At 33.9% G+C, this 16,842-nt stretch overlaps 1 protein-coding gene and 1 long non-coding RNA gene across 14 annotated transcripts in view; one reads left to right on the forward strand and one right to left on the reverse strand.

Moving 5' to 3' along the window:
- Nucleotides 1–16,842, forward strand: part of PTPRQ (protein tyrosine phosphatase receptor type Q) — a 213,167-nt gene that overhangs the window by 190,158 nt on the left and 6,167 nt on the right. The window contains exons 38-42 of the mRNA XM_024122873.2: nt 538–628; nt 5,571–5,647; nt 12,151–12,285; nt 12,499–12,624; nt 13,437–13,585. Of these exons, the coding sequence (XP_023978641.1) occupies nt 538–628; nt 5,571–5,647; nt 12,151–12,285; nt 12,499–12,624; nt 13,437–13,585 (578 nt within the window). The remainder of the gene's footprint in view (nt 1–537; nt 629–5,570; nt 5,648–12,150; nt 12,286–12,498; nt 12,625–13,436; nt 13,586–16,842) is intronic.
- The window catches only part of LOC129391337 (uncharacterized), an 83,492-nt gene that overhangs the window by 33,049 nt on the left and 33,601 nt on the right, over nt 1–16,842 (reverse strand). The window lies entirely within an intron of this gene.

Genomic DNA, 16,842 nt, shown 5'->3' on the forward strand with positions numbered 1-16,842 from the left:
GACCCTTCCTCTGATAATTCTTTATCACACCTTTGCATTCCGCTATTGATTTAACAATGCCCACTAAGAACAGGAATTGACCTTTGGCATTTTCTCACAAACTGACCAATGTTGTACCAATTAATAGGCGTGAAATCACACTGCCCGAGGAGAAAAAAACAAAAAATAAATCACCGACTCCCTTACCCTACTAAGTAGACATTAAAATATTAAATAATACACAGTGTGTATTTAACGAAACCATTAGTAAAGTATGAAAGGAGTTACTAACATGGTTGCTGCACCTCAGAGCTTCCCAAAGGGCAAAGAAATTATGCCAGAGAAAGCAGTAGCTCAACTAATCAATTCTATTCAGGAATTTTCAGTGAAAGTTCATGTAAGTTCATTACTGTTAATTTGACCTCGCTTCTGCAGTTATGAGAAGGGTTTTCATTTTAAAAGTAAAAGGATGTCGAATAAAGAATAGTCTTTTACTAAGTGGAACTTCTTGTTTACCTCTGAAATAAATCTAAACTTTGCAATGACTTCAATCCACAGGAACTACCAAAATTTCTTCAGGATCTTTCTTCCACTGATGCTGATCTGCCTTGGAACAGAGCAAAAAACCGCTTTCCAAACATAAAACCATGTATGTGTACATACTATTTCTGGTTTTAGATAATGAAACATTTTCAAATGAGAGCAAAATGCATTTTAGCATTTTTTCTTAAATATATATTACATATTAATTGAATTATAATAATGCAATTTATTAGCAGCTGTTAAATTGTATCTCTTTTGCTTTGTTAATATTTATTAAAGTTAATGTACATGGTTTTCAGCGTATTCACACAAGGTTTACTCATGCAGGTGTAAGAAACTGTAGACCTAGTAGTTTCTTAGCTTTGTAATTTAACCCAAGTAACGAACCTCTCTAATATCTTCCTACAGACCTAGTTCTCAAATGAAAAGAGAAAGTTCACACATAACTTTGTGCATTAGTTTTCTTAAAAGCATGGCAGTGCTTTGTTAAGGAATATAAAAAAATGCATTGCAAAATATTCATTGAAGATCAGAGTAAAGGTATGCTTACCAGGATTGGTTTTACAAAGGAGGTGGGCTTGTGCCTTACCACAGTGAACATGGCTTCATTTTTCAGTCAATAAGAAAAGAAACCATCTTACATGGTACACTGTTATTATTCCTTATATGTCATTAAAAAGAATGTGTCTACTGATGTGAAATAAAAAACCATATTATTGCTTTAAGACTTAGCAGTGATGTGAAAAAAAACAAATATAACATTCCTCTGCTAATAACAGCTATATGTTTGATATATTTTTTCAACAGATGTTCCTACTAACTATATTCTGATTCAATACATTTTTATATATGAAATTAAAAAGTGGTATTTGTTAAGCTCTGAAATATTGTCAGTATTGTTTCAAAATCTAGAGTTTTTTAAATATTCCTAATTTTAGAGTTAGTGTATATATATTTTTCTATGTTCTATGCCTTTTCAAAACTGTATTGGGGAAACTTCCATATATATATATATATATATATAAATTGAACTCTTCTGTCTAGAAAGACACAGACTTAAAGAAGGGTGTAATCACGGAATGTAAAATCATAAGGATATGGATAGGAAGAAATGGACCATCTTCTGTTATTCTAGAACTAGAGGCATGAAGTAAACAAATTTAGGGAAACATGATATAGCAGGTAGTAATCTAACGGAATCTGTTAATTACCAAGAATTAGAAAAGGATGAAAATACAAATAGCTTTAATCACCTAAAATCCTTCCCGGAACAAAACAAATCAAAGGTAAATGACTTTAAGAGTAAGTTGACAAATAAGACATTATTGTAGGAAATAAGGAATGTTAGTATTACATCTCTCAATTCCTGTGGCATGACCTTTCTTAATAAGTCCTTTTGTTTTCCCTTTCATAGAGTTAACTTGAGTTGGATGCATCATAAGTTTAAGAGATACAGAAATTCTCATGTTTTTATATTCATCTATACCTAAATTTCCTTCAGACTCTCTGCTTCATGCTTACTTAGTGATATTCTGTGAAAACAAGTACTATAGTGTGATTGAAGGACAGTTACTGTGGAATATTTAATATTTATTTACAATTGTATATTTGGCTGAAGTAATGTGTATCACTATATATAAGTAAATCAAATATATCTAACTTATTTCCAAAGACTAAAGAGTATCTGACTTAAAAAATATATAAAAATTTGATGTTAGACATTTTTTAAAATGTGTCATTTCAATCTTTTATTATTAAGATCTCAGTGCATTATTTTCTGGGTTCACATAATGGCCATAGGAAAAGTCACATAATGCTAGCTTGCTAGCTCTTACAGCATAAGAAGTGAATACGAGTGGTCAATATAACTAAACAGACATCCTTAAAACAACAAGGAGAACTGAGGGGTAAGATTATCCGGATATCTAAAGCTAAGACAAAAAACAACTAGTGATGGAATTATGTTGTAATCCAAGGACGTTTTGGAATATTAAAAGCTTTGCATGCATTTTTTTCGCCTTTTCTAGAGTCAAATGGATAATGTCCAATTGTATTCTGCTTTCTTCTTGATTTCAGTACAGAAAACTTACGGTAATTTTTCTAATAATAACTACATCCACATCCAATATCCTTTAATGGATTTTTAGGGGAAAGATTTTTCTTAAGTGTCCTCTTAAAGAGTTGGAGGTCCTATAAGAAATAATTTTTTTAGGAAGAATGTTATATTTTTCAAGAATATTATTAGAATAATTTATTAGTTCAACTAATACATACTTCCTGCTGTATAGTAAAATGACTAAGAACATGTGGGCTCTAATCAAACTTCCTGGGCTGCAGTTCTCTTTACCTACTAACTACTTTAGTGACTGGACATATTATTTAGTGGTGTCAACCTCATAACTTTCAGGAGTAGATGAAATAACCATGTAAATCACTTTGCCCAGTACCAGAACACAGGAAGCTCTCCTAAATATTAGTTCTTATGATTGTTAGTAATCAATAGATTGCTTATTTTTAAAAGCCTCTAACTTTCTGGGTGAAAAAAATTTAGTAACAGACCCTTAGAGTCTATGGTCTGGAGATGATAAACCTACTTCCCTAACCTCGGTTGGAAGACAAGCTGTAAACTCACTTCTGCCTATATAGACAAACAGACCCTCACCCCCGCCCACATATACATGGAACAAGAAAATGAAATGTTTAAACTAAATACATTCTCCCGTTGTGCTTGCAGAGACGCCATAAAGCTGAAATGTTTTTTTTCTCCCATAGAGAATGAATTCATTTAATAGGGTCTGAATTTTAGTTTGAGCCAGCTAAGTGAGATTCATTGTTTCCCTTGAGTAAGGTAGGAAGTAGATTTCAAATATCACAGTGCATTTTAGAAGATATTAGCTTACAGGGCTTTAAGATACTAGAATTAGCAGCAAATGCGTGCAGAAGAGATTTCCAAGTCTCTCTTTGACAGGACACTATGACCTTCAGAAGTGTTCCAGCACCATGAAGAAAAGTTTAGCTTGCTGTTGACTCAGTTATAAGCAGGCGTATCGAGTGAATAGAAACCTGATGGCTTCCCTTCCTTAATTACATGACTGGCCACAATGTCATTAAAATAGGCAGATCATACCAAATTCAAAATCTTTGGGATATAAATCATTCACATAAATTCGCTTGAACAATCCCTCTTTAGATTCAAACACATTGGTCAGGTCATTATGATTACTAATGGTACAGCAAAGTCATTTAACATACAACATGCTTAATTTTAAGAACATAAGAATGTGTTCTGTGTTCTATACGGCGTTATAAGTTCTATAAACTTTCGTATAAGTTTTCCTCAGAGGATTCTACAAAATAAATATTATAACTATATATTATAGCTGAGGTAACAAAGGAACGGAGAAGTTAAGCAATTCACCCAATGCCATAAATGGTAGACAGATCATCTGTAATTCAAACACAAACCCACATTTAGCTATTTTTCTTCCACTGAGTGCCTTCCCATTAAGATTCAAAACAAAACAAAACAAACAAAAAACCTTCAAAATAATTAAAGTAGTAATAGATACTTTATATCATTCTCTTGTCTAGTTAAAATTAGCATTGGACATTTCAATTATAATACCAACCTGGTAAAAATTCTCAGGAAAAAATAATTTTTTATACTTTTCTTTGAAGAAAAGTAATGCGTAAAGGTTATCTAATTTTGCCATACCTTAAAACAGTCTAAAGAATAATAATTAAAAGTTTGGTATTAAGGAAAGAATAGGCAGATAAATTAAGGGAAGAGTATAAATGGTCCAGAAATAGACCTAAACACAGAGAAAACTAGTGTGCGATAAAAGTGGTGTTTTGAACAAGAGGGTAAGGATGGACTATTTGTTGTTCCAAATGTTAACAAACAAACAAACAAACAATAAAGATAGATTTTACCTCATTTTGTTTCAAAAAAAAAAAAAAAAGCCCAATGGATCAGAAATCAAAATATTTAAAACAAAAGCAGAAAACCCTATTAACGTTCCAGAAGGAATTATGAATGAATTTGTGAAAATAAGAATATTGGTGTGACAAAGACCTTTGTATATATCACACAAGAAGCCATAGTGAAGCCATAATGAAAAATGAGAAATTTGATTACAAAATATATAAATTTTATGTATGGCAAGGTAGCTAGCAGATAAACTGATTAATAGATAGAGGCAAAGACAAATGACAAACTAAAAGAAAAATTCAATACATGTAAAACATTCTTAGTATATTTTTAAAAATAGAAAAATAGTATCGTATGAAAATGTAATTAATAGAAAATGTATTTAAAATGGCCAAGACATAAGCAAAGAAGCTCAATTTCACTCATATTTAAGAAAATCAATATTAGGAGACATCAATTTGTATCTATCAAAAGGTTGTTAAATTAAAATGTTTAATAATATGGCAGTGAAAGTAAGAGGAAACAGTTGTTCAAACTGTTCAAGCACTTTTGTTCAGAGTGATATGATATAACTTGAGAACAATTTGTCAGTATCTTTCAAAATTTGAGATGCACAGTATGATTTGGGAATTTTACTGCTGGTAATGTATTCTACAAATAGACTCCTACATATGTGCAAAAAGTCCAGTTATATTTATTCAGCATTTTATACTAACAAAATGAGATGAGTTTAAATCACCCTAAAGAGCTAAATAAGTATGTTATATTCAAACACTGAAATACTATATGGCTTTTTAAAGTAATGAGCTAGATATTGTTGTTTATGCTAATATGCAAAGATATAGGTAAATAAGAAATTTTTGCAGAATAGTGTGTATATTGCCCATTTGTGGTCAATTTTATATGAATATATATAGAAAATCCTGGAAATAAATACAAGAACATATTAATAGTCATTGTCTCTGGGTAGTGGAAATATGGAATAAGAGGGAATTTCTATTTAAAATTTTACAGCCATCTATAATTTTTGATGTTATATCATGAACTTCTTTCTATTACTGCTATAGTAAGAACATAGCAAAGTGAATCAGCATTAATTTCTTATATTTTCTTCTAGATAATAATAACAGAGTGAAACTGATAGCTGATGCTAGTATTCCAGGATCGGATTATATCAATGCCAGCTATGTTTCTGTAAGTTGCTATTTTTATATATATTTTTATAAAATATAAATGCTGCAGTATTACTCTTCAAACTATTTAAAACAAAAAAATCATTACAACCTCTATGAATTTAATGTACCAATTCCTTACAACAACATTATGTACCCCCATTTTATACATGGGGAAATGGAGGCTCCAAACAGAGATTGCAATTTACCCAACGATCATTTCACTAATAAGTGGCAGATGTACAACTTCTAGCTACATTTCCCCTGGTCTTTCCACTATTTCCTACGTTTGTCAGAATATTCTCTGTACACAATGAGGTCAGCCAACCTCTCTTTCAAAGAAAAATTAGTCATATGTACAGTCATGTCCATATAATATAAAAACCTATTATGCTTTTCTTCCCTTCTAGATTTTCAGGCCTTCTAGGGGACTATGATGCCTTGTTCTTTTCATCCTCAGCTACTTACAGAACGTTCACTCCACTGTAGCTACTCAACAAACATATCTTAAGTGAACCAACATGGGGTGAACTGTGACATGGCTAGTATACTATGTTGCACATCACAGATAATAAATGCTTGCTGCATTGGATTGAAAGTTGAATAAACCAAAGTGTTTTAAGGATCTCTCCCTCTCCTTCTCCATGGCTCTTTCGCTCTCCCAGTGCTCACCACGATCATAGGTACACAGAAACCTTAGATGCACCCAAGACCTCCACTTGTGTTGACACAATCACGAAATCCGAGAGTAGGAACTGCTTTTGTGGTTATTTAATCCAACCATTCACCCAGGAAATCTTTCTGAAAAATTACTTATAATTAGATATTAGCCTCTCTTGGCATTAATTCACCTGTTTCCTCCTTAAGGCAGATGATTCTATCACTGAACTACTCAAATACACAGTTGTTTTATAAAAACAAGATATGTTCCCTTATATTTTCACCACTGACTTCGATTCTAATATGTAGCAAGGTTAACTATGCTTCTTCTCATGACTCTACAGATACTGAAGGTTCCCTCTATTGCCCACACTCCCATTGGTTTTTTCCTTATTCATAGTCTTCTCACCCAGGCCTGCCATTGCATTTGGTCCCACTGAGGCTCTGCTTACATGATGCTCCATCCTTTCCCCAACATCAAACATAACCTGTCCTATGTCCTATTCTCCCCAAGACTCTGTTAAGGGGGTAAAGAAGAATTCATCCTAAATTTTATATTGGTTGATAATTACTCCAAAATTACAATTATATACTGAATCTTATTGTGAAAGAAGTGAACAATGGGAGCATTTAAGATTTCTTAATAGGAGAAGTGACAGGGGGTTTGCAGAGGTTAATAAGGCATCCTTTGAATTTCATCCTTTTTTTTTTTTTTTTTTTTTTTTTTTTTGCGGTACGCGGGCCTCTCACTGCCGTAACCCCTCCCGTTGCGGAGCACAGGCTCCGGACGCGCAGGCTCAGCGGCCATGGCTCACGGGTCCAGCCGCTCCGCGTCACGTGGGATCCTCCCGGACCGGGGCACGAACCCGTGTTCCCTGCATCGGCAGGCGGACTCTCAACCACTGCGCCACCAGGGAAGCCCTCATCCTATTTTTGTGCTAGACCTTTAAATCTATTTTGAAGAAAACCCAAATTTACTATTGTGATGACATATTTTATTCATTTATCAAATCATTAATTTCCCTGAAAATGTAATTCTTTTCTAAAGATTTTGGTGAAATCTTGTGCTTACCAATTTTAATTGTATCCTAAACACTACAGCATGTAGAAGTTTTACTTTGATTTGTAGAATGAGGCATATATACATTTAGATATTTAAATTTAATCAATGATCATATATTTCGTGATACCATAGAACAGAGCAAGAACAAATTGTTGTATCAGTGATCTATTAATTCTTATCATTTTTATTCACCAATAAGTAGATACAAATGAATAGCTTATATCCTATAATGTTCAACCAGTTATGGGATGACAGTATAGGTTATGAATATGATTAGGAAGGCAACCAGACAGTTTTAGGAGGGTATAACTGAACCACACATAAACAAAGGAATTCATGAACCCCCAGTGTTCCCTCTAAATATTATAAGTTGTCAGGAGACAACCATAAGAAGATCACAATACAGGATGAGGAATAAACTAAATCTGAGTACATTTATATATATATATATATATATATATATATATATATATATATTCTGCTGTGGTCAAGTGATGTTGTAATATAATAAATTTTACAACAAAGTCACTATGACCCAGATGTAATGATATGTGTAATCATTACTGAACTACATGGTAAGCAGGCCCAGATGGAAAGCACTTTATATTAAGGCAGGTTTCAGTACTGGAGTGGGCAGTATGCTGTATTGCTTTTACTTCTAGGGATATCTCCTTTGCCTGGGATGTCAGGAACAGATGGAAATAGACAAAGTCATAATACCATAGTGGCCTCTCACTTCTCCATCCCCGAATTCAGGCAGTCTTCACCTCAGAAATAGTGAAGATTTCTCAGAATGAATGTTTGACACCTCAGTTTCCCCCAACTCCCCACTTTTGTTCCATGGCACCTCCATCTGAAAGTTCATGAACACTTGTTCCAGGAGCAAAAGACAAAGGCCATCTACAAATGGACACTGAATTCCTATTTCTTTGGAAGCTGGAGGAAAAGGGAGAAGAACTATAGAGCAAGGTAGAGAAAAAGCAAAATAACTAGTGTTTAGATGGAAAAGAAAAAGTGAAGTCTGGAGAAGTGAAAAGGGAAGACCAGTAGGTGGTCTGAAGGATGTACTTTAAGACTAGGAAACTCCAGGCCTGGGTCTGTAATTAGATTACTATATGTTTATCTCTCTGCCTTTGGCTCTTCTTGGGAATTGTGCTCCTGAAGCTAGGACTCAAAAGAGAGCCTGGAAAATGTTGATTAAGGATGGACTGTAGGAGAGAGGTAGGGAGGAAAATAGATACTGCATCCTTGTAAACAACCACTAATTGTACATGTGACTTTAGGAATGTTTTCAAGAAAGCTAACAATAAGAACATTATGTAATGGGACAAGACCCCAACCCGCCACCCCAAATTATCTCTCCTGTCAACCTGAGATGCCTGAAATTACTTAAATTTGAGGATAGCTTTTACCATAGCTGGAGATTGAAGATTAAATGCTATGATGCAAATGAGCGGTAGTCGTATCAGAAACATCAGATTTCGTCTACTCTGGTAGAAGATTATAGTACCAAAGGACACTGAATCCCTGAAAAAGGGAAATGCAAATAACTAGGAGAAACATTTTATAAATTGATCAATTACAGTTAATTGTCCTCACCCTTAAAATGCTTCCAGGACACCATTCTCTCGATTTTCCATCTACAGCTTTGACACTTTCATCTCAGTCTCGTTGGTTCTCTCTTATCTCCTTGGCCACCAAACACTGAAATTATCTACAGCCCAAGCCTTGAATTTACTGTTTCTTTCCAAACTCACTTCCTTGACGATCTCAACCATTCTTGTGATTTTAAGTTAGATCTATGTGCTAACTACTTTGAAATTATGTCTCTAGTTTGGACTTCTTTCTGAATTCCAAGCTCATATACCCAGTTGCCTTCATGACATTCCCACTTGAATATCCAAAAGGAATTTCAAGTTTAATATTTCCATTATGAATTCTTGATTTTCCTTTTAACCTGCTTATCCTGGGTGTGGAGAAAAGGGAACCCACCTACATTGTTGGTGGGAATGTGTAAATTGGTGCAGCCACTATGGAAAACAGTATGGAGCTTCCTTAAAAAACTAAAAATAGAGTTACCATATGACCCAGCAATCCCACTCCTGAGCATATAGCTGGAGAAAACTCTAATTCAAAAAGGTACTTGCACCCCAATGTTCACAGCAGTACTATTTACAATAACCAAGACACGGAAGCAACCTACATGTCCATCGACAGGTGAACGGATAAAGATATGGTGTATATATATACATAGGAATATTACTCAACCATTAAAAAAGAATGAAATAATGCTATTTGCAGCAACATAGATGGACCTACAGATTGTCATACTAAGTGAAGTAAGTCAGAAAGAGAAAGACAAATACCGTATGATATCACTTATATGTGGAATCTAAAATATGATACAAATGATCTTATATACAAAACAGAAACAGACTCACAGACATAGAAAGCAAATGTATGGTTACCCAAGGGGAAAGGGGGTAGGGGACAGATAAATTAGGCGTTCAGGATTAGCAGATACAAAGTACTATCTGTAAAATAAACAACAAGGTCTTACTGTATAGCACAGGGAATGATATTCAATATCCTGCAATAAACCATAACGGAAAAGAATATATATTATGTATGTATAACTGAATCGCTTTGCTTTACACCAGAAACTAACACAACATTGCAAATCAACTATACTTAAGTAAAAAAAAAAATTTTAAGTCTGCTCTTCCTGAAGTTTTCCCCCTCTTCATTTGGAATCATTATTGACTCCTCTATTTTTCTTATACGCAGTATCCAATCCATAAGCAAATTCTCTTGGCTCTGTCTTCAGAATTTATCCAGATTTTATCACTTCTCACAATCGCCATTGCTATCGCCCAAACTAACCCTTGGTTGGATTGTTGCAATAACCTTCTAACTACTCTCCCTCCTTTCTCCTTTAAACTATATCAGCTTGTCTTACAGAAACCAGGATGAAACTCTTAAACCACATACTCTGTATGTTCAAAATCTTTCAAAGCCTTTCCATATCATTCAGAGTAAAATCCAAGATCTTATAATTACCTACTCTAGGACCTGGACCTAAAGCACCATTGTCCTCCCTCCCTTGTTCTTTCCGACGTCACCTTCTATTACTGTCCCCCTCATTCCAGCCACTGGCTGTTCTTAGAACATTCCAGACACATCTCTCCTTTAATGCTGTTATACTTGACTTTCTACTTGGAACACTTTTCCTTCAGATCTTGAAGGGATTACTCCCTTTCTGCTTCAGTTCCTTCCTCAGATTTCACCCATGAGTCTTTTCTGAACACCCTATTTTCTGAAAACTCTCTCACAACACTTATCACTTTTAAAAACTCTATGTAAATTGTTTATTTAATAGACTTATTAATAGGCTTAATGTCCATTTCCCCTAACTAGAATATAAGATAAATGAGAGTAGGCATTTTAGTCAGTGATGAATCCTCAGCTCCTGGAATAGTGCCTGACACACAGTAGACCTTCATAAATATTATTTGAATGGAGGAATGTGCATAGTTAAAAAGTCTGTGGAGAAAGTGACTAAAATATTAATGGTGCTTCATTCTGGATAGTGAGATTACAGATTAATTCCACATTCTATTATGTATTTTTCTGAATTTTCCAAACATTCTACATTGACTATATATTACTTTTTTAACCTAAAAAAAAAAAAAACCTTTACAATGTAAAATAATTATATATTTCAACTGAGACTGGAAACATAGAAATGCTTTAGCATACAGTTTATTTAAGAGACTCAAGGTTTTATCCCAGAAACTGTCACTGGGTGATTTTGGGAAAATCACCTCAAGTGGCTCATTATTCTTTAAAGTAAAATAAACTGGTTGGATTAGATTTGAGGGCCCCTTGAACTTTAAAATGTATATTTATTCTGTGTAATACTATATTCTCTGGCTACTGAGACAATTCCAATTTAAAAAGAAAATTCACCTTTAATCCTCATTCTTCAAAATATTTTGATGTTTGGAATACATGTAATTTCATTACTATATTTTATTTATACAGTACCTTTCTTTAAGAAAAATCCACAGATACTACTCAAGTGGCATACTTACATTCCAAGTGAATGGACTGAGTTTTAGAATAACTTGATAAAATCTACAAGAGCTGTCATAATAGAGTTGAGACAAATCTCAGGTCCTATATTAGTTAAATGAACCTTCTTATTATTCACATTACTGTTCGTTTGGAGCTCTGGAGAATAATTACTAATGCCATAGTTTACATAGATAAGTAATTTCTTGGAGAAAGAGTATGAAAATATCTGCACAATCTTTAAATATATGACAGTAACTTAGTGGAATGGGTAAGAGTGCTGGCTCTGGACTCAGACTACCGTACCAACTGTGAAATCTACCGCAAATTACTTCACATTCCATACCTTCAGTATCTTCCTCTCTAAAATGAGGATAATAATAGTTCTAATTCACAAGGTTTTTATAAGAAACAAATTAATTGAAATATTAACTGTAAGATGCTTAGCATATTGTCTGCCGTAAAGTGGTATGATTATTTTTTAGTCTTTACTGCTTTATTCAGAGTTAGAAATACATTTTAAGAACAGTTAGTTGTATATTACATTGTGAGGTTAAAATTAATGCTGGAAATTTTGAGTATCTATTTTTATTTAGCATTCAAAAATGTACAGTATTTTAAAATATTAGGTCATCTTAAACTAGTATGTTTTTCTTACGTTGCTCAAAAACTAAAAAATACTATATATATGTAAATATTGATGCAGTGTTGTAATTATATCATTCTAGGGCTACTTATGTCCAAATGAATTTATTGCTACTCAAGGTCCATTACCAGGAACAGTTGGGGATTTCTGGAGAATGGTGTGGGAAACCAGAGCAAAAACATTAGTAATGCTAACACAGTGTTTTGAAAAAGGGCGGGTAAGTTATTTGAAAATATTTTCACAAATCTTTTAAAATTGTGTTAATATATGTGTGACAGTTTTAGCTAATACTTTGAGTCATCAATGACTTGGACATCTATAAAGCAGTTTTATCTTAGCAGCGATAACTCTGATATTTTATACACACACACACAAACATATCTATATAAAACAATGGTTCTTATGACTGGTGATTCTTCTCTGAATACAGATCAGATGCCATCAGTACTGGCCAGAGGACAACAAACCAGTTACTGTCTTCGGAGATATAGTGATTACAAAGCTAATGGAGGATGTTCAAATAGATTGGACCATCAGAGATCTGAAAATTGAAAGGGTAAAAAAAAGGAGGGGAAGTCAAACATGATATAAAATATGAATGTTCTAAATGTCTAAAGTAAAATTAATTTCTAGACATATTGCTTGATACCTGTATATTCAATAATGCTTTTCTATTATTTTCAACATAGAAGTTTTGAATTGGCACCTGCCTTCAATATCTATGTCACTGTGTTTAATTCCAAATTATATACTTAAAGTTCATATTAACCAGTTAATATCAAATTCTTAGGTAGATGGGAAGAAAAAGGAGGAAACAACTAGATCACTAAGTTTATCTTATTTTACAAAGGAACTGTAACATCTGATTTAAAACGGGAATTTCCCGAATCACGTGTCTCTGTCTACATCCTAAAAATTGGATTTTCTATTTAATCCAGAACCAATACAGAAGCGATAGCATAGGATCCCACTTATATAACGTAAAGGCCTATAAACACAGAAGATGATATAAGGATCTTTATACTTTCTGACATTATCAGATACTCTGTACCTGTGTTGTGAATAATTTGTGAGTGTGTTTAGTTGTTAGGTCAAAATTGTTCAAAATCTACTACTCTGGTGTTACAAAATGTTACACTGTATTTGAATTTAAACACCCTACATTACCATCTGCTTGCAAGCCTTCTCATTGTTGCATTCATACAGAAAGGCAATTTTCTTTATTGTAGCAATAGTAGAAGGCTTCTCTTATAGGAAATCATGAAAACACAGTTTCTTCTGTTGGGTAAATTGTCATTTTAAAAGATCACCTTGAAAACCTGGGAAGTCAGCTGTCTTATCATGTTTCTTTAATGTCATTTTGTCTAGCATGGGGATTGCATGACCATTAGACAGTGTAACTTTACTGCTTGGCCTGAGCATGGGGTTCCTGAAAACAGTGCCCCTCTAGTTCACTTCGTGAAGTTGGTTCGAGCAAGCAGAGCACATGACACCACACCTATGGTTGTTCACTGCAGGTAAGAAAGAGAGATTTTTAGAACCTCTGAACACTAGAAACACTAGAAATGGTACTGAAACGCAGCGTGACCTTTTTATTATCACGACACCATTGATTTTCTGGCAGAATGTTAATGTAGATTCAATCCAGCTTTTAGTTTTGAGATATTTTACTGGTTGTAACAAATCAAGATGTAGTTTTATAAAAGGTTAGATGGCAGAGATAAAATGAGTAATGACTATGTCTAAAAGCGAGGGAAAATATATATCCTGGTATAGGAATTTTTCTGAAATCTTGACTGGATTATACCTCTCGAAGGCCTTCAAATTAAAAAAAAAAAAATTGTAGCCCTTTTTTTTTTTTTTTTTTTTGGTACGCGGGCCTCTCACTGTTGTGGCCTCTCCCATTGCGGAGCACAGGCTCCGGACGCGCAGGCTCAGCGGCCATGGCTCACGGGCCCAGCCGCTCCGCGGCATGTGGGATCTTCCCGGACCGGGGCACGAACCCGTGTCCCCTGCATCGGCAGGCGGACTGTCAACCACTGCGCCACCAGGGAAGCCCTGTAGCCCATTTTTGATGTGGCTACACATCAAATGGATGAGTGTGGGTATGTAGGATTTTTTGATTTTTATGAATAAACATCTGATCCTTCATTATTTCAAATGATATTAGTCTAATATACTAATTTAAACTTTTCTGTAAAAGCAAATTTCTAGATTTGACTTACAAAGAATAAAAAAAATGAACTTTAAAATAAAGGTCAAATTAAGCGACCAACCCAAGCATGATTCAAAATTTTTACAAACTATTCAAATATCTTTCTTTGACCCACCTTTTTGAACATGATAAATAGAATGTGACTATAAATTAAGATTTTTTCCCTCTTTATTTTCACTGGTATTTTATACCACTGAAATACCAATACTCCCCCGCAAAAAGAAATAAAACTCACAGTTGTTTAGAATTCAGAGTTCTGGACATATTGATATGATGTATGATTTCTAACATGATATATCTAAATCAATCTCAACATGAGTTTCTTCAACAGTTGTAGTTTGTAAATTAAAGAAAAAGTGGGTGATAATATACTGTTTTATGATTCCACTTATATGAGATACCTACAAGAGGTAAATTCATAGAGATAAGAAACGGAAGTGTGGTTACTAGGGACTTGGGAGAGAGAGAAATAGAGAGTTACTGTTTAACGGGTACATAGCTTCTGTTTGGGATGATGAAAATATTCTGGAAACAGATAGTGGTGATGGCTGCACAGACTGTGAATGTGCTTAATGCCACTGAATTGTGCACTTAAATATGGTTAAAATGGTAAATTGTATGTTATGTATCTTTTGCTACAATAAAAAAATTTAAGTAACAATATCTTTTAACCCATTAATAATTATTAATTATAATAATTCCAAAAATTAATTGATGGATAATTATTCTAATGGGAATATACTATAATTAATGTGGTTAAATATGTAAGAAAATATTAATCCATCCAATTTTTAAACTTTTTTTTTTTAGAGGAAAAAACTCAACATGTAATTTAAATGAGTCTACATTTTCCAGGAATATTTTTGATTTTTTAAATTGTAAGAGTAATACACAAATGCTTGCTCATTATGAGATATCTTTTTTACATTTAAAAAGCATATACAATTAAAAGTAAGAGCCTCATTTTTACCCTCCCAATTCCATATCCCCTCCATACACATAAAATTTTTAACAGATCAGTATCTAGTATAAATAGAATAAAAGTTTGCTTATAAAGTCAGTGATTGATTTTAAACTGGCATCACTGATGATTAAAACAGATAGTAAGCTTCCTTCAGCTTCTCCATATTTTACATATACACTGCCACTGGATTAAAATAGTGGATTTAAAAATCCATTAAAAAAGAAAAGTACCTTCTCTCCTGTAGCCTCAAAAAGAGTAGTCTCCTCCTTTGTGATTTAAATAGATAAAAGAGACCAGAGAAAAAGTATGCTTATATTAATAATCATTTTTAAATATCATTTTTAAACTGTCTACTAAATGATTATCTCCAACCCCAACTTCTCACCTCAACTTTAGACTTATACATTTAACTTCCAGTTTAACCACAACATTCTGAAAATTCGATGTGTCCAAAACAGAACACTTAGCTCAGTCTCCAAACTCACTCCTTCTCATCCCCATCTTGGTAAACAGCAGTCCACTCTGCTTTGTCCAGAAACCCTAGACTCATCCTCAACTCTCTGCTTCCTCTCACATTCCACATCCAACCCAACAGCAAATACTCTGATCCCTGCCCCCTATCACCTCTTCACACACTCTCCCCACCCTGGTCTCCTTGCTTTTCTCTGAACACACAAAACACTCTCCCACTCAGATCTGTTCTCTTCCTGCACCCTCAGGCCATAATGCTCCTCTCCCAGGTACCCACATGGTGCACTCCCTAACCCTACTCAAGTTTCTTTTCAAATATCACATTGTCAGAGAACCTTCCTCTAATGACCCCGTCCTACCCTATCACCTTTTATCTCCTTAACCTAATTTATCTTTCTCCATTGCACTTATTGCGGCTGGGTATATCCTATGCATGTTTCTGTGTTGTGTGGACTACCATTCTCCATCCTCTAGAATATAAGCTCCATAAGTTCAGGGACTTGGTATTGTTCACTGCTGTACCCCAGATGCCTAGGACAGTGTCTGACACTCAAAATATATTGAATGATGTAATGACTGATTACTCTGTTCGGGCATATATATATGTGTATGTGTTATAGTGATCAGATTTATGTTGTAATGCTATTTCTTAGGTTGAATCATAGGTATTGTCGACATTAGAATATTTTTTTACCTACAAAGATGGCAGTTTCGTGATGTTCAAAATGTCATTTAAGATTAGGTGACCTTTCAAATGTTTGTGGTTTTTTTTCAGATTTACTTCCTATGTTAACCATTTAAGTACCTAGGAGTCTTGCCTTTCTAATTGGAATTTCTGAAAAAATCGTCAGGTTTATCAATTAACAGTTCATATGGAGCACATCCCTGTCCTTCAGTATTAAACTAATTTCTTAAAAGGAAATAGCTTTCCAATTTTATTATCTATAGGAAGGAAAAGAAAATTCTAGGGAAAGTGAAAAGAACACATGAGAATCTATCAATGTGGTGCAGAGGAAGTACTATATGGGCTAAAGAGTACAGCTGACATTTTTCATGTTTAGCATTCCTATTGGTAACCAAAAATATATTCAATAAAAAGTTTCTGGGGTTAAGAATTTTCAATG

Source organism: Physeter macrocephalus, chromosome 6 (assembly GCF_002837175.3).
Source record: "Physeter macrocephalus isolate SW-GA chromosome 6, ASM283717v5, whole genome shotgun sequence".
Taxonomy (NCBI): domain Eukaryota; kingdom Metazoa; phylum Chordata; class Mammalia; order Artiodactyla; family Physeteridae; genus Physeter; species Physeter macrocephalus.